This window comes from Melozone crissalis, unplaced genomic scaffold (assembly GCF_028551555.1).
Source record: "Melozone crissalis strain CALT ecotype California unplaced genomic scaffold, PUWL_Pcris_2 ptg000090l_1, whole genome shotgun sequence".
Classification (NCBI taxonomy): Eukaryota; Metazoa; Chordata; class Aves; order Passeriformes; family Passerellidae; genus Melozone; species Melozone crissalis.
The window spans coordinates 3,736,592-3,764,457 of NW_026535867.1; the positions used below are offsets into that span (position 1 = coordinate 3,736,592).

The 27,866-nt window shown below is 40.9% G+C and overlaps 1 protein-coding gene across 1 annotated transcript; it reads right to left on the reverse strand.

The window, feature by feature from the left end:
- On the reverse strand, positions 1-26,541 carry OTC (ornithine transcarbamylase). The gene is made up of 9 exons (XM_054291305.1): positions 26,408-26,541; positions 25,763-25,844; positions 18,150-18,237; positions 12,301-12,454; positions 4,845-4,967; positions 4,119-4,172; positions 3,864-4,013; positions 2,927-3,064; positions 1-358 (listed from the first exon to the last, which is right to left on the reverse strand). The coding sequence occupies exons 1-9, from the start codon at positions 26,525-26,527 to the stop codon at positions 299-301; spliced, it is 969 nt and encodes a 322-aa protein (XP_054147280.1). The 5' UTR covers positions 26,528-26,541; the 3' UTR covers positions 1-298.
- Positions 26,542-27,866: the final 1,325 nt, after the last annotated feature.

Genomic DNA, 27,866 nt, shown 5'->3' on the forward strand with positions numbered 1-27,866 from the left:
CATGCCTATGCTGCTGGTAGACCCAACCATTAAGGTACAACCTTGGAATGTTTTCCATGATGCTGATCCCCAAAAAGGAGGGCCAGCTGGGAGCATCCAGATGAAAAGCAGCTTCTGCAATGGTGTTTGTTGTCTTGAACATTTTCAGAACTGTAATGCAATATTATACAGCTAAATATATGGTTTTATTTAAAAAAATCACTCATTGCCTTGGTCCTTTATGAAGAAGATCTATGTGTTTGCAGACCAGAATATTCTGCTGATGAGGAATATTTTTCTCCTGGCAGGAATCCAAGCATCAAAATGTGGGTTTTTGTAGCTGTGGTGAGTAATCTGTCAGCAGGGAAACCATGACAGCCTAGAGGAGGAAGAGAAGAAAAAAATCCAATCACATTGGAAACAGATACTCCATAAAAATAAATAAGGGGGAAATATTTTCCAGCTCTGAAGCCTTGTGTTGAAAGTTATTATCCTGACAAAAATGGTACACTCAGATTTATTTGCTAGAATTTCTTATGATGAATCAGGCAAGAGCTGAAAATCAGTTAGGATGTTCTGTATTGCAGCTGATAGATTTTCTCAGTGTGGACAAAAAATATTAATGGACAGCTTAGGAGCAATTCACACAAGCATTTAGATCAAATGCTGAGGCCTTTTTGGCATGTTGTGATGTATTCTCTGCTACTTCTAGGAGATGCTGTGGGTACCCAGACATCACATGGGCTGGCTTGTGGATTCCAACACTTTCCATTAGCATCAGTGAGAGCCACACCAGAACACGGACTCTGAAATTTATCCCAGTTTAGCTGTACTTTCTGTAGGAAACATGGAAAATCCTCACTGAGGTTAAGAGTGTGCCATCCAGCCCTGCTGCCCTGCCTGGCCAGCCTTTGGCACAGCTGTGAAATGGCAGTGATTTAGTCAGGCAGATGAAATGTGGTGTTGCAGCAGCTCTGCCGCCCCTCCCACGCCTGTGCTCACAACAAACCCCAGGCTTGCCTGGCCTTGGCAAGGCTTTACCTGGTGCTTTACCTGGTGCTGTGATTTCTGACTGCACATTGTTATTCTGGCCCAGCACTGGGTTTGTGAGGGTTCTCTGGGGGCTGTGGTCTTGCTGCCTGTCCTTTCTTTGCCCTCATCACTGCCAGGTGTGGAAACCCAGGGCACTGAGAATATTTCTCTGTGTGCTCTGGGGTGCCCTGACCCCCAGGGGAACACTGATTTTGACCCTCATTCATGGAGAAAGTTTCCCAGACTTCAAGATAGACTGGAATCCACAAAAGTGTGAAATAGATTATAGAGAGCAGTGTAGGTGTATCACTTGGTGAGAAATTGAGGTTTTGGGATTTTTAGTATGTTGTGGATGGAAGCAAGATGGAGGGCACAGGGTGAAGGCAGGTTGTTTTTCTTTACCTTCTTCTTCCTTCGTCTTTATGGGTTTGGGTGGTGTTTTGTAATTGGGCAGAAAAGTCTGCATTGGGATCAGTTATTGGGTTAAAAGGGAAAATAATCTAGGTGTGCTCTTTTAATTGGATATTTTAGTCTTAAAAGACCTTATAACAAGAGATTGTTGCCATTTTGTGCCTTCTAATGAAATGCTGCAGGACTCACAGCAGTGAGACTGTTTTACTGATAAGAAATAATAAACGCCTGAGTCTGAACATGAATTACTGTCTCAAGTGCCTTCAATCCAGACCCACAGAAACTGATAGCCAGGGCCAGCCAGGCACACAGAGGTGCCTGAATTACAGCTGTGCAGCCCCTCAGAGCTGCCCATTAGTGGCTGGTTTCAGCCCTGCTTGCATCTCCAGCTGAGCAAATAATCTATTCTTCACTTTGCTCTCTGTGCTACAAGCGGTAGAAAATACTATATAAACACGACCCACACATTCATTATTTTTATAGGTTGAAAAAATACAAAGATGACATTTTCCTTTCATCCCCCCAGCTCCCCCAAAAAATATGCATCTTGAACCCAAAGTAAAGGGCTTCTTTTCTTTTTTAAAAAATAATATTTAGGTCAATTGGAAACATTGCAAAATTTAAAAATCCAAGCATTTTGTTGAATTTTAAGGACAAAACTATGAATTTAACACAAATTTGTTAGTAATTTTGACTGTGTCCAATGTCTGAGGTTTTAGCAAACACAGCACTAAACCCCTTATTTATTCATTTGGAGTACTAGACTTCATCTCAGAACTCTGACAATGCCATCTCTGTTTTTTTTTTACCTCTGAAAGTTTTCTCTAGCTTTTGTCAGCTTGGTGGATCTAAAGCCAAAAGTAAATAATAGGCTAGTGAGATCTGGTAGTAATTTTCTGAAATTCTAGGAATGCTGAGAGGGGAGTTATGGTTTATGTTAAATGCCAAGTGTCCCCTCATGGCTCCCATGATCACACAGCATCACCCACACCATAACTTTTCAGGATTTTTCAAACCATTGCTCTTCCAGCATTTTCTCAGGAAAAGTTCCCATTGGTGTCAGCAGCAGCTTTTCATGAGAGAAAATAACTGGCTTTAAGTGTTTGGGAAACTGCAGTTTCTAAAACCAGACCCTGGGACCTCAGCATTTAACATGTTTTAATTGAGAAGTTAAGTTAATCATTAGAGTAAATCCAGTGAGTTAATTACCAAAACAAGTGACAGTTTATATTGTAGATTTCACTTAGTGATAAAACCTGGGTCAAGCAACAGCAGAATATCAGCAAAATAGATCACATTTGTGCCCAGAAATATTTGTGCTACTAATGTTTTCTATAGTCAAAATTGTGATGTGCTCTGGGGTAAATTTGAAACACATGTTTTAACATTCACTATTTATTGTGGAACCAGGTTGAATTCAACCTTGTTATGTAAGGCAGAACAGAATTGACCCTAACCTTCAAATAATGTTATCTTCTTTTCTTTTTTTTTTTTTTTTTCTTACCATAATTGTCCATTTTCTGTTTTCAGCCTCCTGGAAAACCAATGACTGTGGAGAATAAAATACTTCATCATCAACTTCTTCAGGCTTTCTGGGTAAACAGTGTAAAAAAGTCCAGTTGGAAGCAGCAGATTTTGCAGTCTGTAGATTAAAAGCATATAAAATACAGACATATGTGAGGACATTAGTAAAATCCTTAACTAGTAAAAAAGTTAAAAAATTTTATATTAACTCCCACTCTGGTTACTTGGATGATGAACTCAGAAGAATTCCACAGACTTCAAAAGAATTCCTCATCTGTGAAAAGGATGGGAATATCTCCATGCAAATCTGTAAGAGTTCAATGCTGACTTCACAAAAGTCAAAAAGTCACTCCAATTTCTCTGAGTTTAGAAAACCCCTCTGCGGCGCATGTTCTGGAGCTGGATCCCATTGGGAAGCTCTGAAAGAGGCCAAGCCATGTGGAGTGTGTGACGTAATTAAAACTTTGTTATCTTTGTGAGTTTTCTCAGCTGGAGGGAGATTTACATGTGGTTTTCCATGGCCCCACTCAAAAACCCCCAAACTCATGCTTGGTTGATGTTGATTCTTATAAATGCAAAGTGTTGCTCTGGTTTTTTAAGATTTTTTAAGCCTTCTGATGTTTACATTCTTGTAACAAACTTTGTCACTCACTTTATGTAAATAACTTATTGTTTTGCATTCCTTTATGGAAGAAGAGAAATTTGATGGACTGTTGGTTTGTCCAGTGTCATTGGAGAGGTGGCACTGTCACCTCCAATCTGCTGTCACTTTTAAAAATCTATAAATGTTAGAGTCAGAAAATAAACTTCCCCTTTTTTACCTTGAGAACAGCGGTGTGTGCATCGTGTTGTTCTGTGTCCTATAGTGACATGGAAAATGTAAAAACATAAATAAAACCCAAAATCTCAGTTTTTACCTGCATTGTAATCTGATAACCTTGAAAGGCCTTTAGTCTTTCTATTTTCTCCTCCTCTTGTCCCATGCTTATCCAAGTGTCTGTGACTAAGACATTGGCACTGTCTGCAGCTTCCAAAGGGTCTGTTGTGAGAAGTAACTTGGTACCATACTAGAGTGAATAAAATAAGGAAAATCTCTAAGACAAGGTACTTCATTTATAATGATAATAAACTCTATTCAAACTATTCTACTGGGCTGTTTCTTAGGCTCCTACCTCTTTGGAGTTCTGTTCAGTTATTTTAGTTATCCGGAGGTCTGGTTCAAAGCCCTGACAAAAGAGGTGATGGTTAAGACATCATTAGACATGTGTTAGATCTTCACTAATTAATGAGCACAGTTAGAAAAATACTTATTGAACCATTGTGAACCATTGACCATGGAAGAATACCTTTCAGAACTGTAAAACTTGAGGAAACTATGTTGATTTTGTTGAAAGTTTATTTTGGAGATACAGTGGTGAAAATTGTTCTAAGAATATAAGAAAAACATATTTTGACAATTACAGAATTAAATGCACATACATTTAATTTTTTTGTTCTAAACTGATTTAAAAAATATTTTATATTGTATTACAATGCAACATTCTCAAATGCTGCACCACCAATTTACATGAAATGAGATGCAACACTTCCATCCATCTGAAACAGGCTTAATTTTTTATGGGGAGAGTGCATTGGCTGTCTTTGTAAGGCTTTATCAGATGGAACTGTGATCCTCCGTTATTTATACTCCTGTCATGTATTCCCATTTCTGATGTTGGACTCAGTGGAATCACTCCTGCTTTGCATCCAAATAACTGGATTTTGTACCTTGGTTCTGAAAACAGGCACTCGGGATAGATGCAGGCACCCCCAGCTGGGCCCTTGGGCAATGCCTGAGTGTTTGAAACAAGCCTGGATGCAGTTTGCCTTCCTTTCTGCTCGGGTTTGCTTTTCCTTACCCTGGGAGTGGCAATCCTCAGGTGCATTCCCAGCTTTGCAGCGCTCACCATGAAGGAGTGCAGGACGTTGTTGCCGTCCCCGATCCAGGCCATGGTGAGCCCCTGCAGCCCTCCATAGTGCTCCTGCCAAAGCAACCACAAACCCTGGGGTTACACTCCAGAGGAGCTGGGCAGGCAGATGGACAGGAGGGAATGATCAGAAGGGTCTGTGCAAAGGCAGCTGGCTGCCTTCAAGTGCTGCCTGCATAGAGCACACCTGGAATTGCTGCATCCATGACAGGATGGTCATGGAAGGGAAGCCCCTCGTGTCATACAAGAAGGGCCAAGTGCTGCTGCTTCCCCTGGAGAAGGACACTGTCACAGACACATTTTATGAAAAAATCCTTTCCTTAGGATTTTTTCTCCTGAGAGCTGAGAAGCCTCAGAAACATAATGTAAACAAGGATTATCTGCTGCTGTGGAATGCAACAGGTGGATCTGTGATTGGTCTCATGTGGTTGTTTCTAATTAATGGCCAATCGCAGTCAGCTGGCTCAGACTCTGTCCAAGACCCAAGCTTTTTGTTATCATTCTTTCTTTTCTATTCTTATCTGGCCTTCTGATGAAATCCTTTCTTCTATTCTTTTAGTATAGTTTTAATATAACATATATCATAAAATAATAAATCAAGCCTTCTGAAACATGGAGTCAGATCCTCATCTCTTCCCTCTTCCTTGGACCCCTGTGAACACGGTCACAGGACACTTTGGCATATGTGAGGATGACACATTGGCACATGTGAGGACACATTGGCACATGTGAGAAGGAAACACTGGCACATGTGCCACATGGTGAGGCTCAGGCTGAGAGATTCAGCAGCAGACACAAAGTGATTTTAGCATCGCTGATGAACAGCTGTTCTTTGGGCCTCATAAACATCAGTGAGTGTTGGAAATTATTACTGTAGAGACAGTCTAAACGCCTGGAGTAGAACTCCTTCCAGCTTTTCCCCAAATTGTGAAAATATCCCAATTGAGGTTTGCTCTGGCTTGGTTGGCTCTGCATGCTGTTCCCTGTGGCCATGGCAGTGCCAGGTCCTGGGGGTGCATCTCCACCCCCAGCTGCACAGGACAGCAAAAGCAGCACTCTGAAAGCAGCTGTGCCACTCATGGCCTGCAGCATTTGTTCTCCACTCTTCAGCCAAAGAGTGCAGGGAATTTTTAAAAAAAATGTGGATTACCCAAACTTGAAACAGCATTACAGAGTTAACTGTGGCTTTGCCTGGCAGCACTTAGAGCCTGGCCATGTGCAGTTACTCTGTCCCTCCACCCCAAGCAGATCAGGCCTAAGGAGGAACAAGAGTAACAGGAGTTACCCCCAGAGCAGGACAATTTGAGGCTCCTAAATGAGCCTTGTTTTAAATATCCATGTTTATAGGCACTTAAGCTGATAACCAATTTTTTTTACAAAGACATAACCAAATTCTCCGGTAAGCCTGCCCTGTAAAGCTCTATCTCATGACTTGAAACAATTTCTGGAGAGCCTTTTATTCTTAGTTCAAATCTGGGCCATGCTACAATTGCATTGTAGTAGCTGGAAGCCAGACAGTGTTTCAACACTTTGTGTGACATGATTCAATGCTTGTCAGAGAGGATAAGCATCCACGTTGTACTCAGTGGCAACCTTGCAGGCAGTTGCAGAAAAGATGCCAAAAGACTGAACAGGAAAAGGGCTGGGACCACCCCCTCCTCTCCTGGCTGCAGCTTCTCCTAAACAAATAGTTTGTGAGGTTGTTCTGGAACAAAGTTATTGGCATTTCTTTCAGTGACCACAATTTTGAGTCAAAAATAGTAGTACTTGAAAATTGAATGACATTAAAGTGCTGTAAATACCTAGACTGGATAGAGTCCTAGACTGTTCAGGTTTAAGGGCTAAAACTATGGTATTGCAAAAATATTGCTTTTTCAGATAAGTTTGTTAATAGCAGGCTCATTGGCAGAGGTTGGATGCAAGGGCATTTACAGGAGAACAAATCAGGACTGTGTGGATATGGAAGTTATTTCAGTATAACCATTCTGCAGGTCTCCAAGGATCTTTCAAAGTCCTTCCACATCTCCTAGCAATGGTGCTGCTAGGAGAAGGCCAAACTGAAACATTTATTTAAGGTGTTGTTTCCATTTAGAGCTTAGTGATAGCTGAGACCAGAAGCAAGTGACACAGTCCTGAGTTCTTTTCATCTCACTGTTTAAAAATAGACATCTCAGCCTTAATACTCAAAGCATTGACTAGAGTCACAAATACACTGCTATGTTAAACAACTTCACCTTACTGCCAGCTGCTACTCTGCATTTAAAGAAGCCCAGTGCATACTAAGTGCTCTCCTCTGTTTTCCCAAGCTGCTGGCTGTTACAGATAAAATATGGAGTACTGGACGTGTCTGTATAATGATCCCTGATACACAGTGCAAATTGCAAACCACATCTGCAGTGACTACTGTGTAGAGTGGACATAGCTGAACTGATTTTAATGAAGATGTTTTGCTAATGGAAGGAGTCATAGCAAGGCAGAATCAAGCTGCGTGTGTGCCAGTGAAGCCTGTTTTGTATCCTGTGCTAGGCTTTATGCTGCCGCTGGTGCACTGCTGCTGTAATTCAAACCTCTTCATCTAAAGCCAGATCACTGTGACTGTGACTGTACTGCTTATAAGCAAACACACCCCCTCAGCTTCCAGCAAAGATGAGGTGACTCTGTTGGTCAGAACCAGAAAGCTTGGAGGCAAAACAAAAGCTACAGTAAATAAGACACACTTCTCCTCCCACCCTCTCCCTCTTATAGTATGTGCTTACATAATCACACAGGTGAAATCCTGCTAAAAGTGTTTTGCCATGATAGTAACACTCTAAATTAAATGAGAGCCTTTACAATCAATACTTGCTGATCACCAGAACCTCTGAAGAAATTTCCCCTTTGTATCCCTCCCCAGTTTTTACAAATTATGCCAAATTTTCATGTAGGCTTTACTCCTGCATGGGTGCTCTGCAGTTTCACTCTACATTTGGAACATGACTCCTAGTAAATCCACACAAAAAATAACACATTTAGAAAGTCTAGAGCCCTTCTCCCTTATGAAGGCTCTTTGACAAAGTAGTTATTGCTTCTGTAGTGCCATAAATCTTGCCTGTGTTATTTTCATGAAAAATCCCAGCTAAATAAGTAAAACCAATTTTACATTCAATTTTCTCACCCTCGTGTTGCTTTTATAATGTTTCATTCTGTTCTTATCCATGGCTGCAGTGTATCAGTGTAGGCAACTCTGGGAGAAAATCAGTCTGCTCAGTGATTTGACCCTGCTGTATGTGTGGAGAAGCCTGGGTTAACTAATTGGGGACATTTGTGTCAGCCTCTGCCTGGACTTGCTTCCAGCGAGACTGAAACTCTGACACCATTGTAGATTAATTCTGAAATGTTTGACCACAACTGTCATAACAGCCCTCAATTAAAACAAGCTTTTGAATAATGAATCAATAATCTGTCAAATTTTAAAATGGAATGCCGGGGACTAATCAAAGCTTTAGCCCTTCGGGAGACAGTGCAATCCAGTAAATGAGAAACTGGGCAAACTTGGATCTTCTGCTTCTCAAACTGGGCTTAAGGCAGATGCTGGGCCAGTTCTTTCTTATTCCCACACTGGTTTTTGTCCTGGTTATTGATGCAGTATATTTTAGAAGATCAGGACAGATTTTAGTTGGGATTTCTAACTGTTAGAATAATAAGGATGATGATGGTGATGAATTTGAAAATTGTAATAATTTGAGGTCTTGGGATCACACAGCAAGGAGAATTTGAGAATATATTGCAGCCCTTTTCTAGCTGGGCAGCATTATTTGTTATGCTGTTTAAAAAGAAATCACCAATGTATTTCTTATGCCAACCGTTGCTTTCTGAAAAAGAAAATTCCCCCCAGACCAGTGACTTAAAAAGCTAGTGGCATATGGATCCACTCTAATTACCAGTCTGGCCAGCTCCAAGTGAGCTGATTTGGCCAGTGACATTAATATCAATTGAATCAATGTCAATAGCCAGGCTGTCTCTGGAATACAGATTGTGTGATGCTGCCCTCCAGCCACGCTGAGCCACAGCTCCTGCCCAGAACACTGAGAGGCACTGGGTGAACTCAGCTTGTGGCTGTTTCAGAACAAGCAGGGCAGTTCAGGGGCTCAGTGTGTGCTCACAAACTCACAGTCTTTAAACGATAAATCCCCAAATCCTCAAAACTGGTTCTTTACATGTTTGCAACCATTTCAAGTGGGTTATAACTCAAGCACACTCAATTCAACACAACCTTTAAGAAGGAAGATAGTGTATATACAGGTTAAGAAAAACATTTTTCTTGGCTTAATAGAGGGCAGTAACCCTGAGCACAATATTAAAGGTCAGAGCCAGCTTAGACTTCAAACACATGAGGGGATCCAGGTTGCTCAGGAAGAAGGCACTGGGCAGGAAGATGCTGAACCTGATGAATCTCCCCCCAATATCCATAACAGGAACACACTGCATGATCTGAAAAGAGCATTTCCAGGATGACAATTTGCTCTGAATACAGAATGAGAATTGACAGCCCTGAAAATAAACCAGCTGCATTGTTTAGGGGATGCAATGGACTATACTAAAATAATGATACCAAAATGAACCCGTGAAAAGGGAATAGAAGCTATAAGCAAGAAAACATTTTTTTCAAAACAAACCACACAATTATGTAGTTTCAGACCAAAGAGAAAGTTCTTGAGGAGGGTTCAAGAAGGCATGCAACAAAATTAATAGGATATAGAAAATGGAAGAAGAAAAATGTGCTAAGGATGAGAGGACCACAGTGCATACAGAGCTGCACTGAAAAACAGAGAAGAAAAAAAAAAGAAAATAAAAAAAGTACGTCTTGGGTATGTACTGACAGCAGGGAGGAACAGATACAGGCAGGAAAATATTTACAGGGATAGCGAAGAGACATTTTTAAAGGAGAAATAAGTTGCACAAAATCTGTAGTTACATTTAAATATTAGCAGTCTGTGCCACTAGTGTAGTTTGCATATATGTATAAATCAAATAAATTGCCTTTGTATTGCACAGAAGCAGTCTAAATGTTATGTATGGTCTTTCACCTCATTTAAAGAATCAGTGGCACTATTCCACATGCTTCCTGTATTAATCTTCTTGCAGGCAGGACTTGGATGACATCTTGCTGAAAATCCCATAAGAAACTTGACTGGGGTAAGTAGAAACCAGACCCTGTGGCTCACACCTCTTCAAGAGTTAATCTCACTTCTGTGGCCTGGCAAAGTTCATTTTATGATTAAAATGTTGTTTCATTACATGCCACCCCAGTCTTCTCCAACTCACTGTACAGTGCAAAGAGGAAAAAAAGGGAGCAGAGGGACAGAAAGGGAGAGTTCAGGCAGTGCCATCACCAACAGGGAGCGGCTGAGAGCTCTCCCCTGCCTGCCCCTCTCTCCTGGATGAGAAAGCAGGAATGGAAAGTAAGTCTGCAGCCAGCAGTGCAACATGCCCTTGGCACAGCAGGGTGGCCACCCAGCTGCCCTATAAAGATCTCCTGACAAATTTTGGGCTGAGGAACATGCTGGAAAGGATCAGGGAGAGATGGGCACATGGAGGAAATGGTGCTCTGCTTATTGGGCTGAGTGTGAAAGTGCTGCAAATTTAAAAAATATTTCCACATCTGTATAAAAGCTGAGCCATTCTTTATGATCACTGTAAGCGCTCATTTTGTCATGACACCTCTCCATGTCTTTTGTTTGAGCACCAACTGCTATTGATTTGTTTCTTCATCACCAAATTCATCCTCCCTGGTGTTTGGTGCAGCAAGGACGCCCACAGCTGTTGGTGCTGCCCCTGGAATTCAAGCCAGGGAAGAGTGCAGCCCGGGCTCATGTTCACCTGGAGCTTCTGCCACAGCTGCCCTGTGCAAGGATGCAATGGAGGAGCAGAGGGTGATCAACAGGGCATGTTCCCATCCTGCTGCTTTCCACAGGCTTCCCCCTAAGATCAGTGCAGAAGGAGATGCATCTCCAGAAGGTGACTGGGATGCTCATTGGACTCTCTTCATTAGCTGAGGTGGAGTAGAGGGGAACAGCACTGTGAGCCTGGGTGCTGGAGTCAGTGGCTGAGATAAAACCACATCCATGGGCAGAGATATCCATGGCTGTGTGGGCTGGGAGTTACAGATTGCTCTGAAGAGTGTTACTCACAAGTGATAAAATGCTGATCAATAAGGTGTTTCCAAAAGAGAACACCCCACAAAACACAACCAGAAGATTCTCCTGGCTTTTGTTTGCACACAGTGTTTTCAGCAAAATTATGAAATTCTCATTACAGCCTACTGTCTCTTATGCAATTTGAACATTGAGGCTGGCTCAATGTGATCTCACAAGTCTCCTTTATCCTGAGGTTTGTAAGCATTTTAGTCTCCAGTTCACCAATTTTTCCTGGTCTCTTCACCATGAATATAAAAAATTTACAAAAAATTACTTAAAATAAAGAAGTGATTTTCACCAAACACAAGTCTTCCAGTATTTAAGGTCTAAAGCACGAATAATTTAATATTACTCACACTTGATCTTTTCCACACACTGAATGTCCCACAGCAAAGTCCCCAACAACTGAGAAACATAGCTGAATAAATGAGAAAATTATTCTGCCCTACCATTTTCAAGCAGTGTGGTTTTTATTCATTCAGAAAGTAAACAAGGTCAGAGGAGTTCATCATAGTTGTCAACCAGCCCTGCAGTATAATAATCTTTTTTATAAGCCAGATCCTCAACTGATTGTAAAACCATATAGTCCTTCTGTTCACAGATAAACATCTGGTATTCTGTCTGTGTAAAATATTATCCTGTTGTCAGATCCACTGTTACATTAGATGAAAAATAAAAAATACAATCTCTTATAATTGTCATTGATGTGAGAAAAGTTTAAACTGGTTAAAGTGCCTGAACACTAAGCGTTGGTACTGGTAACATTAACTGGCTTTTCAAAACAAGTTTGTTCAACCATTTCCTAATACATAAATGGTGATTCCTTTTAAAATGTCCACAGATTAGGGAGGAATCAAGGGCAAACTACTAAGTGTTTTTAAGCCAATGAAAAAATCTGCTGGCTTTGCCTGAGCCAGATTCTCATCTCCATCTTAATATGTGCAGCCTTCTGTACATTCTTTGAATTGCAGACTAATTCCAATAAAATACTTAATTTTATGCTTAACTTCAATCCCACTACAGCTGATAGGACTATGTAATTTTTTTAATTAAACAGGTCCTTAATTATATTGCTGGATGAAGATCTCTTTGGACAACAAGTGCCATATAATTGCTACTTTGAAAAACCTAGGGATAAATGGATTTGAAGATGACTTCCCAAAATACTTACTAAGAATTAGCAAAAAAAAAAAAATTGTTTATATTTTTACCTGAAGAGTTAGATAATCAGCCAAAATCTGAAGAGGATGGTATAAATCAGACAACCCATTGATTATTGGGACTGTGGCTTCTTTTGCCATTAGGTCCAGATCATTATGGTTATAAACTCGAGCCAAGATTGCATTTGTCATGCTGGACAGCACCCTAGAGATGGCAGAAAATACTCAAGTCAAACATAATAAATATACCACTATTGCACTCTTCAACATGCAACACATAAATATTAATGAGAAATGGTAATGAATCAATATTTTTCAGCTATCTGAATAATTTATCATGCCTGCAGAACAGACTCAAATGTAGTCATTTAACAAGCTGCTAATAAGTAAGAAGTTTCACTTCCTAACACTACTATAGTAAGTAAATGAAAACTGCTGCTCTATTTTATATTCTTTTCTCTTTAGCATTTCATTGTAGATGGAACATTGATACATGTTAATCTCTCTGAATAAGATAAGAGATTGTGTGATAGTGTGACAGTTAAAGAATTGGATAACCTCAGAAGATATAAGGTATATGATTTTTTTCAGTCTTTTAGCAAAGAACAAATTTAGCATTGACTGAATATTATAGACTCTGTATGGTAGCCTGACTTTGTGAGGATCAGCAATACAGATCTTAGATTACCACAATTGTTTACTGATCTTAATAAACACAGAAACACAACAGGCTGGGATTGTTGGTCTGCTTTCTCCTACCTACACACCTGTGTATTGACTCACAGGGTATCAGCATTCAAGCAATGCCCAAATTTCAGACTCAGAACAAGGGAAGGGGTTGCAGAAACCCCTGTACCATTCTGGCATTAACTTCATTTGCTGAAGTGTGAAAGACACAGGGATTAGCATAGTATACTCTGAGTTTTTTAGATAAATTAAGTATGGATTGGAGCTCTTAATTTCTCTGCATTTCTGTGTTTTAATCAGGCCCTGAAGCTTGACTTTGAAGTAGCATTTTGTGTGTTTTCATATTATCTGAAATAAGACCTTGAAACAAAACAAGGGAGGACTGAATTAGAAATGTGTGGAAAAAATCCTTGCAGTATCTGCCTTCCTGATTAGCCATGACAAATTCTTGCATCTCCTCTTGTGGAAACAAGGCTGTTAGTACCATCATCATCAAGGGCTCCTGATGAAGTCAGTTATAAGTATTTTCTACTGACACCAGACATTCCTCACACAAGCAAAGCTCTTATAAAACTACAAGATTGCCTGTAGAGCTCTCTCTGAAGAAAAGACTGTCAATAGAAGCTACAAATGAAAAGGAGGGACTGAACAAGGAATTTACTGATTACAAAGTACTGGAACAGTTGCTGTTGGTGCCATTATTTCTTCTCAGCTCCCCAGTTCCTTTCTCAGGGGGAAACCTGTTTTGTTCTGAGCTGGTCATCAGGGATGTGATGCATGGTTCCTTTTGTTAGCCCTCTCACTGGTGGACACCCTAAACAAGACACAGCCAGACCCCACCAGTCAAGGAAAGGGACAATCACATTGGGAAATTGCTCATTTTCCTTATAGCTTTTTTTTCTTTTAGGATGTCAGCTCAGCTGATTTCTATTTGACACAGCTGATCAAGAAATTAAAGATGGTTCCTTCATGGGGTATGCCATTAGGGAAAATTCAGTCATAATCACCAGCTAGTGAAAACTGCTGGATTTTCATCTTTAGTCTGTTGGAAGTAGATATCAGATCTATTAGACACCTACCAGCAGGACATCAGACAGTCTTTCTGCCAGCATTTCTAGATGTTGTGTTTTACAGTAGGAAAATCAGCTGTAAACTGGCTTTATTCTTTGTGAAACCAAAATAAAACTGAACTTGGGGGGAAAACCCACAAATAACCCTCATGTGGAGGTCTGTGATTACAGGGGAATGATTAGGTCTCCAGTAATTTAATCAGTTTAAAGGAAATTATGTAAGGCTGGAATTGCATAGGGAAAAAAAAATTTCTGAATATATGAAAGAGTCTTATCAAAGGTGAAGTTTTGGAAGCTGAGGGCTGTAAGCACAAGTTCATCAGGTGACTACATTTAATGTTCTTATTTTATCACCTACTAGGTCTTTCTCTCTTTTCATTCCTTTTCAAAACCATGAGACTATCACCTTCAAAATCCCAGAGCCTGGGAATATGTTATATTGGAATACTGAGTACATTGAAATGCTGCATATGTCTCTTTTCAAAGTAATTTTTATTTCTATGGAGAAAACCTGAATTTTTTTTGCTTCAACTGTATCCTCTGAGGAATCCAAAATGAAACACAGAGTATGCCTTTTTGGTATGGCAGACTTTTGAATTTGAACATAGGGCATTTGCATATGTTTTGTATAGAATACTGCTATGCAAGGTAGTTTTGCTTTTGTTTTGACAGTTTATATCCATTCAAAAGCTTTAAACTTCTCACAAAACCACTTTCACTCATAGTCTCACAGGGACAGACAATGGGTGTGTTCTCAGCAAAATAAACCCGTTCCCCATAAATGCAGAGATTAATGCCCTAATAATTCCAGTGGTTAAATCATCCTATGAGCTCTTCAGAGCTCCACTGAATCTGATGGCCACTGAGCTTTAGTGGTGCCCAGTGGAACTGCTCTGCAGTGGGAAATCCAGACACGGTACTTGTATTTCATTTCAGGTGATAGATCAGACATGTTAAACAGCACTGAAAGGCTCACAGCTCCTTAATGGGCAGAAACTTTTTGCCACAGTGTCAGCATAAATGTAAATGTCTTGTGAAGCATGGAGAAACTGATTTATGAGCAGGTAATAAGTCACTAAAAATATGTTCACAGCAGCAATGCTTTCAACCCTCACCTGCAGCAGTTCTAATAAAACCTGTGACTTTTATGGAACTGTGCCCCTTTTGCTTTAAGTCTCAATCTCAAATACTTCAAAGGCCTTCAGAGCCCCAGACACATGCCTGTAAATATTTGAAACACCCTCTGGGTCTACTACAGGCATTCTTTTTCTGTTCTTACACTATCTGAATGAGGTTGGGATGTCATCTTTCATTCACAAGAAGCACCAAGGAATTAACCCTCCAGTTGTTCTTTTGGGTAAACTACTCAGCCTTGATCAGGCAGTCAGTAGTATTTCTGCTAATGACAGCAGGAGTGGAGCAGAGCACTGGGACTGTAAGGATTTGGGAAAAGCCCTTGTTCACTCTAGCAAGTGAGAGCTGTGACTGACCAGAGGAGCAAAATCCCCAGGTAAGAGTCATAAATAGGAACTTGTCCTGAAAGAGCAAGCAGTGACAGAGAAAAGGGGGCTGGAGGTTTATTTGGGAAGTGGATATTGTAGGAACTTCATCCACAGAATGGGGATGCCTTCAGAATGGCTGGAAGGTTTACTTGCTTCTATTTATTGCCTTGTTTCTTGTAGTTTATTGTCTGCCTTTTTCCTTTTTTGCTTGTGCAAACAAAGGCCATTCAGGACAAAATAATATTTAATGTAAACAAAATATTTAATGTAAACAAAATATTTAATGTCCCTTTACTGCACATTCAGGAAGAAGAAGAAATGAAAGCTAGCCTATGTTAAGCATATCTAGTTTTGTGTCAGATTTGCTGTAGGGTGGGCACCTGACTGGCAGAGAGGCTGCAGGTGACAGTCCTGCATGGCTGGTGGGACAGTGCTTGCAGAGGTTATTACAGAAAAATGCTTTGGAAGGGCCCTGACTTCATCCTTGCCCTTCCTGCAGGTTTGGCTGCTGGAGTTTACAGCCAGCTTTGCAGTAGTGCAGATGAGAGCTGCAAGGTGATCAGAGAGGGAGCACCTTGCCGCCAAGGAAAGGCTGAGAGGACTGGAATTATTCAGCCTGGAAAAGAGAAGGCTCCAGACTGACCTAACTGCGGCCTTCCAATACCTGAACAGAGCCCACACAAAATATGGAGAGGGACTATTTATGGGCTTCAAACTGACAGAAAGTAGGTTTAGATGATTTTTAGGAAAAAATTCTTGACTGTGAGGATGGTGAGGGCCTGGCACAGGTTGCCCAGAGAAGCTGTGGATGCCCCATCCCTGGCTGTGTTCAAGGCCAGGCTGGATGGGACTCTGAGCAACCTGGGCTAGTGAAAAGTGTCCTTGTCCATGACAGGAGGGTTGGAACAAGATGATACTTAAAGTCTCTTCCAACTCAAAATATTCTATGATTCTGTTGTTGCAGCTCACTTTGATTCTGGCAGATTTATGTATCTAGCAGAGAGTGAGAGTAAAGTACTTCCAGGCCTCAAGGGACTGAGATTTTTACTTTCTACTATCAACACCATATGTCTTCCGTTTCAGTAGTAAAAAAAACAACGACGGAAAATTTAAAATGTCCAAACGTTTGATCTTTTTTCTTTAATTTTTGTTGGATTTCACCACAGAGAACAGCAACACAGTTCTCAAACAGTGTTGTTCAGCAAGAGAACTGTGGTATTCAGCAAAGGCAATGGAACTCATCTGCCTGATTTGCACATTTTGAATCAAGCCTGATGACCTTGACACTGCATATCTTTCACCAGAACAAAAAGGACCACTCAGACACTGCTAACCTTCCAACAGCTGGGCCTGTCTGAATCCACCTTAGGCTGCAAAAGAGCTGCCTGGAAAGCAGGATAATGCCAAGGCTGGATGAAGCTTTAATAGCTGGAGTGCCATGGAAAACAGCAGGAGCACCTGCAACACAGGACCTCATGTTCTGCCAGCTTTCTGCACCATCAGAGGCTGCAGAAAACCTCTGAGCTCAGGTCCTCCCTGCACAGCAATGGAGACAGGCTGCTCCCCACCCCTGCATGTGGGACTGGGCATGACTGGCATCTTCCAGGGATGCCAGTGAGGGAAGGGAGCCACAGCCCAGCCTCCACAGCAGTCCTGGCAGTGGGTACAGCTGGGAAGGAGGGTGCAGGAAATCTGAAACTGGCTACAAAGTGTTGGTCCAGTTTCATGGTGCTGAAATGGGGGGATCAGAAAGGCCCTGAGTGCTGCCCTGCCACTGCAGGGATCCTACTTCAGCAGGCTAAGGCCCACCAGCAGCTGGCCTAACAAACATAAATTGTGTCTTTGCTTTTTGATTTTGCTCCAAGGGCAGCAGAAACACAAGGTTTGAGTCTTGTTAGAATATATGTGCTGTCATCAGTGGAATTGCATGACTACTGAGGTTCATAAAATTGTTCCATTTGTAAATGCAGCTCTAATTAACACTCTATATGCCAAAATAATTCTCAGTGTGATGTCACTGTGATATTTTCTGAAAAATCCGTTCACCAGGATTTCTTCTCCTGGAAAGTTGAGAAGCCTCAGAGAAAAATGTAAATAATAATTATCTGATTCACCTCTCCTGTGTTTGCTGCTTTGGAATATGGTCTGGACATTGTTTACCAACAGGTGCATATTGATTGTTTTCATGTGAATTGTTTTTTAATTAATGACCAATCACCATCCTCTGTGTTGGACTCTGAGGCATCAGTCACAAGCTTTCATTATCATTCTTGTTAAGCCTTCTGTCTGTATCCTTTCTATTCTTTAGTATAGTTTTAGTATAACATAACATAACATACTATAACAATATAACATAACATAACATAACATAACAATATATATCAAATCAGCCTACTGAGAACATGGAGTCAGATTCTCATCTCTCACCTTGTCCTGGGGACCTCACAAACACCACAAACGCCACAGCTTGAGAGGATGGAATAAAGTTTTACTGAGCTACAGATTCTGTGAACTGATTTGTAAATATTTAAGAAATTTGGACTAGCTTCTGACATTTTCCAGAAAGAAAATATCAGCTTCCAAAATTCTGTAAGATAGGTGTCAGCAAATGAAGTGATCAATCAAGTGACATTCTACCAACCTTGTTGTATCTGTGAGACTCTCATTAGTGCCCAGATGTATATCTTGTGTTGTAAGGAAGGAAGCATGCCCTCCAAGGAGAGCAAATCCTACAATGAGGAAAAATTTAAAAAGAAAAAAGAAATTAAACACCAGCACCTCATATTTACAGCCAAGATTCAAAATCTTCTTGATAGAAAATACATTTTCAAAAATAGAGGTAGAACTCAGCAGGACATCAAAATGTTAAAATGATTAGCATTTGACACACAAAATGTCAAATACATGTGCTGTGGAATGAACCCACTCAAATGTATTTGTTACTGAAATCCTTAGCCATGAGTTCCTATCTGTGATCACAGGAACAGTGATCCCAGCTCCAGGGCTACACATTGCCAGAAGCATCACTGTTGCTCCCTGTTCAGAGCCAGGTAATCCATTCATCACGCTGCATTTCTGCTTCACGGGACTTTGCATCCTAGAGGGACCATCAGAGTCACCTGGTGCATTTCCACATCCTTGCAAGGATCAACATTGTCTTCCATGTAAAGAAAACCCTCCTCACACACTGTAACGAATTTGGTCTCAAATGACTAAGGGCCTTAAAAATGATAATGTGTGTGAGAGAAGAGGAAAGGTCTCAGGCCCTGCCAGCATCCCTCTACCTTGCAATAATTAGGAATTTTCACAAAGGTCCAAAGAACTGGATGAATTAGGTATGAAGAGTAAAATCCGCTCCTGAGCAGGAAACCATGGAAATTTGAGCATCATTTAAGAGAAGAAAACACTTTGGGGAACTTCAGAGGTGTCTGAACAGTGTTTTGGATGAAGAAAAATTACATGTTAAAGGCAAATCTCTGGTTCTCTGCTGTTTTACTTTAATGGCACCACCAGTAGAAAGTTATAAAAAGCAACCATCCGACACAGACAGGGAAGAAAATATCTTCTTTTCACCAACATCTGAGTCTCTTTGTCTTTGCCTGGTTTAGGTCTGAAGCCTTTTTCCACTGAATCTGAGTATAAAGTCCCTCATGGCCACACATTGGGAGGATGGGGCTTGATGGGGCTGTTTTATGAGCTGTCACAGATGGTTTAGCATAATCCTAGCATGGGGAACAGGATCCCACAGCTGGGGATGTACAAAGTGTAGAATATGAACTGGGCTGTATGTAGCTCTGTAAGGCATTTTCTGCGTGATAAGAACAACTCTCTTCCTGTACAGAGATTTTCTGCAGGCAAATCCTGCCCTGTCACTGGCATTTCTGAGGGAGGAAATTGCCAGAGAATCTTAGCATGGACAAACCAGCCTTGTTGAGACAACACTGTGGGGGTGTGAGTCTCTTATTGTGACAAAAATCTAGAAAGAAACTCATTTTTATATTTATATTGCCAGGAAGAGAAAGGATGCATACAGCACAGAAAAGTAGAGACCCTCACTTTGTTTACCAAACTGTGATGTTGTGGAGATGCTGATAAATTTCGTGCTGTTAGAAAAAAAAAATTAAAAAGAGAAAAAAAAAAGAGAGTGGAAAAGGAAGAAAAAACTAGAAGAAAAGGTCAAAAGCTGCTCAAGCTCGCTGTATCCATTAGATGGCACTGCTGACAGACTCAGCACTGCAGCTTCAGCACGGTGGTTGCACAGGTCTGCCATGGATTAAAAACTTCATCCCACAGCTATTCTTTAAAAGAGGATTAATCCAGGACTGAACACTGAAACCTTTCCCAGATAAAACCAGCAGGTACAGGCAGCAGGTGTGGGCGCCACAGCTGGGCTCCTTACACAGAGCAACCCTTATTAACTTCCATCTCCTGCCAGCAGCAGGGTTGAGGAGAGGTCTTCTGCTTTGCATCAGTTCAGCCAGCCTCTGGAGTTTAAAATACAATAGATAAAAAAAAATACCAGCAAAACATTGTCGTTGGACTGCCTCAATTTCCTTAAATGTCAGATGAAAATTAATGATGCTCCAGGTCCCACCTAAAGGGCAAATTTCTGCTCCCCTTACCAGTGTACACTCATTTTATTGAAAGGGCCCTCTTAAATTGCTTGTTGTTTTCATTAAGGATTGCTCCAAATCTCAACAATATTGCAAGTCACACAGAGCAAACTTTTAAGAATGAAGAACCATTTATTCCACTGTTACTTTTTTCACCTCCCCTCTGCAGCCCAGACACAAACACTGTATTTAAAGGACAGTATATACAAACTACACATTACAGCCTGTTTATCCAGTGCAAATTTTTAAGTCAAGACCTCAAGGATGAATTGTCATTGGCAGTGACTTTTCCTTCCCAAATTCTTGTGAATTTTTTGGAGTCATATACAATTATGTCAGGTATTTATTCCTGCAAGTTCCACACAATACAGCAGCTCTGCATTTTAGGATTCTAAATGCATACACCTTGGTAGATGATTTGCAGTCCAGGCATGCTCCAATGGACATGTTCTGTTTTCTAGAAATGATGCCCAGGTAAAAAACTGGAATCTGAACATTCATTCAGAATTGCCAGACGTCAGGCAGCCCAGTCAGAGCTGCCACCTGGAGTCTGTGTACGTAGCAGAGCCCTGATGTGTTGGGCTTTCTGCTCATGAACTGGCCATCTGTGCAGGGCCTGGCAACATATTTCCATACAAAACTTTCCATCTGGAAATACAGGAGCTCTGTGCTCTAGCTTTGTATATCGTTGCAGTGACAGAATCTTTTTCAGATTCTTTCATCCAGAGTGCCAGTAGAAAGTGAAAAAAAATGATGACTTTTGAAGGTATGCAGGCACCAATTCAGCAAATAAACATTGGAGTGGTGTGTTAAACTGGGAGATCTAATCCTTTGTTGTCACAACCTGGTCATATCCAAGGTCACATGCTAAATATTTATATGAATTGTGATATCTTCAATCAACTACTACATGTTCATACAGCAAATCCAGAATAGATTATTACCTCTTGTCCACAATTCTCACTACTGTTAGTTTTCAAAATACACAGTTTCACTCCTCAGGCTGTGGCACATTATTGACCCCACTTATGCAGACTCTTTCAGACAGGACATGAGTGAAATCTTCATCCCAGGCTGTCCCTGCTGCATGGGCCAAGAGGGACAAAATGAATCCTGTATTTCCCAGGTTGGCTACACAGTTCTGGGACTGTCACCAGGAGACACACACAGTCATCTTCTCAGACTCAAAGGAAGGATCTTTTCAGAATTTCAAGACATATGGATTTGCATTTATTAATTTCCTCATTGCCTGCCTGGACTTACAAAATAGAAAGTATTTTTCCATTTAGACTGATAACAAAGAACTCTCCTAGGCAGAAATTGCAGAACATTCTTAAAGCAGAAGCTAAAAACTGATAAGCAGTTTTTAAAAGTTATTTTTAATCTACTCTTTTAAGTGAAGAGTAAACTAAGGTGCATTTGGACCTTCTGTAATGAGGCCAAGCTAAATAATACTTAGCCACTCCAACAGAAAACAAGCCCTGTACCATGTATTATCATCCCCACTTTAGTTCATATGCTACAATGCAATTACTTCTGTGATTCTGTGTAGCAGTCTTTAAGCATGGCCATCATGTTCCTCTCCCCACACTGTGTAGGAGGAGTGAATTGGGAGTAATTCCACTAAAGCCAGTGGCACTGAACCCCCCTAAGGCTGTTAAGATCTTGTATATTCCAGTGCACAACAAGAGAAGGTAGGCTGAGCTTTCCTACCTGCCCTGTTTCCTCTCCATTCCTGCCCTGTGAAATATTGTCTGCATTCAGTGTCTGGGAAATGCTTGGATTTATTTATGACTTATTCACTAAAACATAACTGCAGCTGTATATTTTAAGAGCAACAGTGACAATCAGATTATTTTACACCAAAGCTATAACAAAAACAGGGCATTCAACTTGTGCCATGCCTGAGGATGTTTATTTTACAAGTAATATATGAGCATGTGAATAGTTCTGTTTTCAAAAAGTACACAAAATTTTATGCAGAATGGGTATGGGATTCTGGCTGTGAAGAGCTGACATTTTCCAGTGTAATAGCAGATATGTCACATTTTCCAATAAAATAGCCACTGATAGAAATAAATCTCCTAGGCTTACAGAACTGGATTTACTTTGCCACTACTCTATGGAAGTTACTTCTAGTTCTGAATTAAACGTACAACATCACTACTTATCTTAGAAATGGTAAAATTATGTGGGTTTCAGAAATATACATTAGGACAAGATTAAAGAGGCAATTAATTATACCCCAAGGAGAGGTTTATTATTCAGTACAATTGCAATGTCATTAGAATAAAACAGTTTAGAGAAACAGGATGTTGGAAAACTTTAAATATCAACTAATCTATTACAATGCATCATAAATTAATGTTTTGATAATCTTCAATTGATCTGAACAACTGGGAGAAATGCAAAAAGGTCACTCCTAAGCTGAAGGGCAAGGAGAACCCAGAGAATTCAGGCTAAGCTGCCTCACCTCAATCCATGGGAAAGTGATGAAGCAGCTAATCCTGGGAACCATTTCTAGGCACATTAAGGACAAGAAAATTGTCAGGAATAGTCAGCATGACTTCGGCAAGAGGAAGTCATGCTTGAGCAGCTTGATCAACCTCTGTGATTCCATGACTGGCCTGGTGCATGAGGGCAGGGCAGTGGGTTTTGTCTGCCTGCACTTCATGGTGTCCATTGACAGTGAATCCCATGAGATCCTCCTAGGCAAGCGGAGGATGCCTGGCTGGGTGAGCAGAGCGTGGGATGGGTTCAGAACTGTCCAATGACCAGGCCTGAGAGTGGTGGCCACCAGCACAAAGTCCAGTTGGGGGCCAGTGACCAGCAGTACCCTCAGGGTCCATTTGTGTCCAGTTCTGTTTAACACCTGTGTTAAGGGTCTCGATGACCCAGTGGGGTTTCATCAAGTCTGCTGATGACACAAAACTGTGAGAAGTGGCTGGTACATCATAGGGTCATGCTGCTGTCCAGAGGGATCTTGACAGGCTGGAAAAATGGTCTGACAGGAACCCCATGAAGTTCAGCAAGAAGAGATGCAAAGTCCTGCACCTGAGGAAGAACAGCCCCTGCACCAGGATGTGATGGGGGCCTCCCATCCGGGGAGCAGCCTGGCAGAAAAGGACTTGGGGGTCCTGGTGGAAAGCAAATTGAACATGATCCAGCCATGTGTGTACCTTTCCAGCAAGGGTGGTGAACAGTGTCCTGGACTGCACCAGACAAATACTGCCAGGAGGTGGAGGAAGGTGATCTTTCCTCTTTATACAGCACTGGTGACCTCAAGAGTCTGGATTTGGGGTCCTCAGTGTGCGAAATGTTGTTATATGGGATGTCCATGCTAACAAAGGCTAGCAGAGATGGCTGAGGGACTGAAGCATATTTTACATGAGAAGACAAGCTGAGAGAGCTGGGACAGCACAGCCTAGAGAACAGAAGGTTCAGGGGGAATATTGCTAATGCATACCTGAAGGGAGGGGGCAAAGAAGACAGAGCCAGGTGTTTTTCTATAGTGCAATGGGCACAAACTGGGCAGATCCCTCTGAATAGCAAATCCTATTTACTGAAAAGCTGATTGGGCAATGGCATAGGTTGCCACAGAAGACTGTGGCATCTTCATCCTTGGAGATATTCAAAAGGCTTCTGGACATGGTCTGGACAACTGGCTCTAGAAGACCCTCCTTGAGCTGGGGATTGGACCAGACGACCTTCAGAGATTACTTCCAACTTCAACCATTCTGTTTATTTCTTTTTCAATAATGCCATTCTTTATAGGCATAGGGACAGCAGGAATCCTGAAAAGACTTCCATGATGTTAGCATGTCCTAGACATAGCACAAGGAAGATTAGCATGACAGGTTAGCATGTCCCTTCCATGATGTTAGCATGTCCTAGACATAGCACAAGGAAGATTTTGTAATCAGTCCTTTCCAAGTCTCTACTCTGTAATGAAATGCATTGATTTAGCTGTTCCTGAGAGTTGCAAGGTTTGTTTAGATTAATCTCATCCCCAGGACCTTGCCCTACAAGTGACCTCTCTCAAGTTATTGAAGGGGCAACTCTTGGGAAGAGCTATTTGAGATGACTCAGGAACTTTATAAATAAACACTTCAATCCACTGCAATTGTCCACTTTCACTAGACATTAGAAAATGGGTATTAAATTATCTTGTTTAGCTAAAAGGAACACATGTGGCTCCACATTCGTTTTGAGTTAGAAATTCCAAGGAGGGAATCATTTATGTTAAAAAAGCAGCTGAAATGTATAGAGTTTTTGTGGAAAGAAAAAAACTTGAGTCTGCCTTTGAAGCAAAGTCTTAGGCTTAACAGACTTAAGACCAATTAACTGAAGGTGTGAAGTTAATGCACAGAAGCTAAACTGCATTAAACTCTCTTGTGGAAGTTCTCACTCAGAAATAAATTTCACTGGAGCTTAATTCTCCCTTGGATGAATTTATGTGCATTAACTCCCATCCTTAAGTTAATTCATTTGAACTTTCCTGAGCTTCCCCCTTCCATAAGCCTTCGAAAGCCAAGGACTAAGCAGTGTTTCCCTCAGAATACAGAAGAATGAAGGATAAACAGATCCAGAGAATTCATTACCTGGCCATACACCAGGATGGCAGGAAACAAGAAACTGGTCTAAAAACTCAGGAATTAAAAGGTGGGTGGTCTTCACAGAGAGGGAATGCGCATTAGTAAGTCCTCATTATCAGGAGAAAACAGAAAGCAACAACATGTCTTCTTAAAGAGAAGGATCAGCAGGCAAATGGCTGTGCCAGACAATACAAAGGCAAATTCAAAAATGCTTGGAATTAATGTATCTGCTTCTTCCTTCCATTATTTTTACCTTCTCTCTTACAACTTGTGAAGAAATGTGAATACTCAACAGGTTTTCTGTTCTTCCTCCTAGGGAGATGTGAGGGATGCTGGGTCAACTTAAATGAGAGAAGAGCAAGTTCTTCCTTTATGCATCACCAGTTCAGAGTTATTTCTTGTTATGATTGATTGATGAGTGATTTATTTCAGCAGTATCATTGAATTCAGAACAACTACCATGTAAATAAAGATACCATAGGTACATGTTTCGGTGTTTCAGGACTGTAACCCAAAAGAAAAATGTTCCAGTGCCTGATATGATTAGGCTAATATCCTTGAGTCTCCATCAAGTTATCTTCCCCTGTAGGTAATCATGTTAATTTTTCCCCTGAATTTATATCAAGGCATTACTGTATTCCCAGCCTAAGCACATATTTTGAAATGTAACAATGGTAATGCATATTACATCAGAAAAATATTTATTAGAGCTTGCAAAAAATTAAATTTGTGATGCTTACTGAAGTAGATGTTAGGAAATGTACATCTTGCCAGTACAGCTGGGAGCTTACACCAGAAATGCTTATTTCTGCCTATTACATTATTTCTGATTTTGACAAAATTTCAGCGACCAAAGCCATATGCTTGTGAAATTATTATGCAAGGTGAAACACAAACAGCCACCATTCTTTTCTTATTTTTGCTTTCAAAGTTTACGTTTCTCCTGAGTAGAAATTGCTAAATGCAAAATTATGCAGTGTTTTTCAGTACATACTCAATGCATATAGTTTCATATAAAGTCTCACTGTGCCATTGCTCAGACCTACCTGTTTCTGCAGATAATCTTGTTCTTGTGCTTCTCTTCTCAAAAATCATGGCCAAAGATTTGCCTTGCATCAAAGGCAAATACTGAAACATGAAAAATGAACTTATTTCAATTTTATAATTGTTATACTCTTTAAAGTATGAAATACTTGTTGCACATTTTAATTCATCATTAGAAAAGCTGCAAAAGTGGGGTTTCTTACCTGTGGTTTTATTCTCCTGCCCTTCAATAAATTTACTAGCAGTGGAAAGGTTAAAGGCAAAGAAGTAATTCTAGGCCAAAAGCAACTGCATTTTGGCACTCAATTTGAGCCAGCATTAAGGAGAACTCAGATACTAACTTAATCCCATGCAGGGAAGTGTCTTTGTTTTCTACATTTAGTGCTGCATGTGTGGATGGATGGGGTTATCTGACAACAGATAACCTGTTTAACCTTTCCACTCACAAAGTCCTCTGAAGTGTTTAAAGAATATCTCTGGACACTTTGCAGGAAGGTTCTTTGATTTGCAGCACATGATTTACAGTATTTAAGACCGCAGGAGATTTTGATTAGAACATGACCGCTGAAAGGCTTTTTCACAATACCCTTCAGAACAGTATTTATTTCAACATCTGAGGGACTTAAATGACAGATAAATCATTTTACCTCTCCTTCGTGCTTTATCCTTTGTTTCAAATCTGATGCCATCCACAGCAGATACTTCAGTTCATCAGCTGTGTAGTTCTGTAGAGTAAGGAGGTCCCGACCTTTCAGATCAACATTCATTTGAGCTGGTGTCCCATACCTGTGTCAAAAGAGCAGAAAATGTGTAATTTTTTGCCATTCAATGCTAAATTATGTATATGTTAAAGCCAGTGAGCAGGTACCTGAAATCTCTCCCACTCCCCTCACATGACCCAGCTGGATCATCTTGGCAGACTTTGTTAATTAGTTTTAATAACTCCTGTCAGATAGGCCCCACATGCCACTATGCACTGCATCGATGGCCACTGTAACAATGTTTCAAACTGTGTTATAAAATGTATTTTAGATGTAATTTCTTCTGTCTTCTGAGATGCATATGGCAACTGCATGCTGCCTGTCAAATAAAGCCGTTCAGAACCTGGAAAATTACTTATGTGTAGGCCCCAAAGCTGGGAACAGAACAACAGAAATGGATCTTGGTGCTGTTTCTCCCCCTTTTTGCTGTGTGCATGAGTAGACACTTGTCACATTCCAATCCCACTCTCACAAAAGGTGGCATTTCTATAAGTGTGTATGAAATCTCTTCATTACACTGGGGAAAAGGGTAAAAAGCCCAATTAAACAGCCTTACTGTACCACACAAGAGACATTCTGGACATGTGGTGTTTATTCAGCATATTCTGGCCTCCATCCAGATTTAGGACTTCAGAATCACGTGAAATTGGATGCTGATAATCACCCACAGAAGTTACATGATCAAATTTCCTCTAGATTAGATGATGCATCTTAATGAAAGTCTTGTCCAGCCCCTGTTTCACAGGCTAAAGGTTAACAGGGAGGTGTGGCAGTTCAGCCCTTTTTGGCCCTGTACTTACAGCCCTCCTTATCACTACACAGCCCACACTGTGCTCTTGCTAAGGTTTTGATGGGTATGAGCTAAACATTTATTTAAAGTCAAAATTTTTAGACTGATCTAATGAAATGGAGACCAAAGCAGTGCAAAGAAGTGGACTGAGTGCAGTTAATACTTTTCTATTTCCAATTGTGTTTGTGTTTTATATTTCCCTTTAGCTCACCATTGAGACTAGGCTCAGATGGAGCACCTGCTAATTGCCAAGCCCTGAAGTCCACAGCTAGGAAAATATGCCCAGTAATACCCCCATGAGGCTTTGGACACAATCCCACACACCAGCCTGAGCCCCACAGTGCAGAGCCCTGGCTTTGGAGGGTGGGCTAAGCAGGGCACAAAGCATTGGCCAGAGGGACACAGCCAGGGGCTTGTGGGCAGGGGCTCCATGTGCACTGCAGGCCAGGGAAGAGGGCTGTCCCTCAGGGCTCTTGTTCCACTTGGGTTTAAGCCATTTCAGAGCTTTCCAAATTCTTTATTTCTGCCCCATTCCTTTTCAGTAGGTTCTGATTT

Coding starts and splice junctions, on each gene's coding strand:
- OTC (XM_054291305.1), bottom strand. CDS start 26,527: ATGAATGTTGATCTGAAAGGTCGGGACCTCCTTACTCTACAGAACTAC. Junction 4,014..4,118: donor CTGAACAGAACTCCAAAGAG/GTAGGAGCCTAA, acceptor TATTCACTCTAG/TATGGTACCAAGTTACTTCT. Junction 3,065..3,863: donor GTTATCAGATTACAATGCAG/GTAAAAACTGAG, acceptor TTTAATCTACAG/ACTGCAAAATCTGCTGCTTC.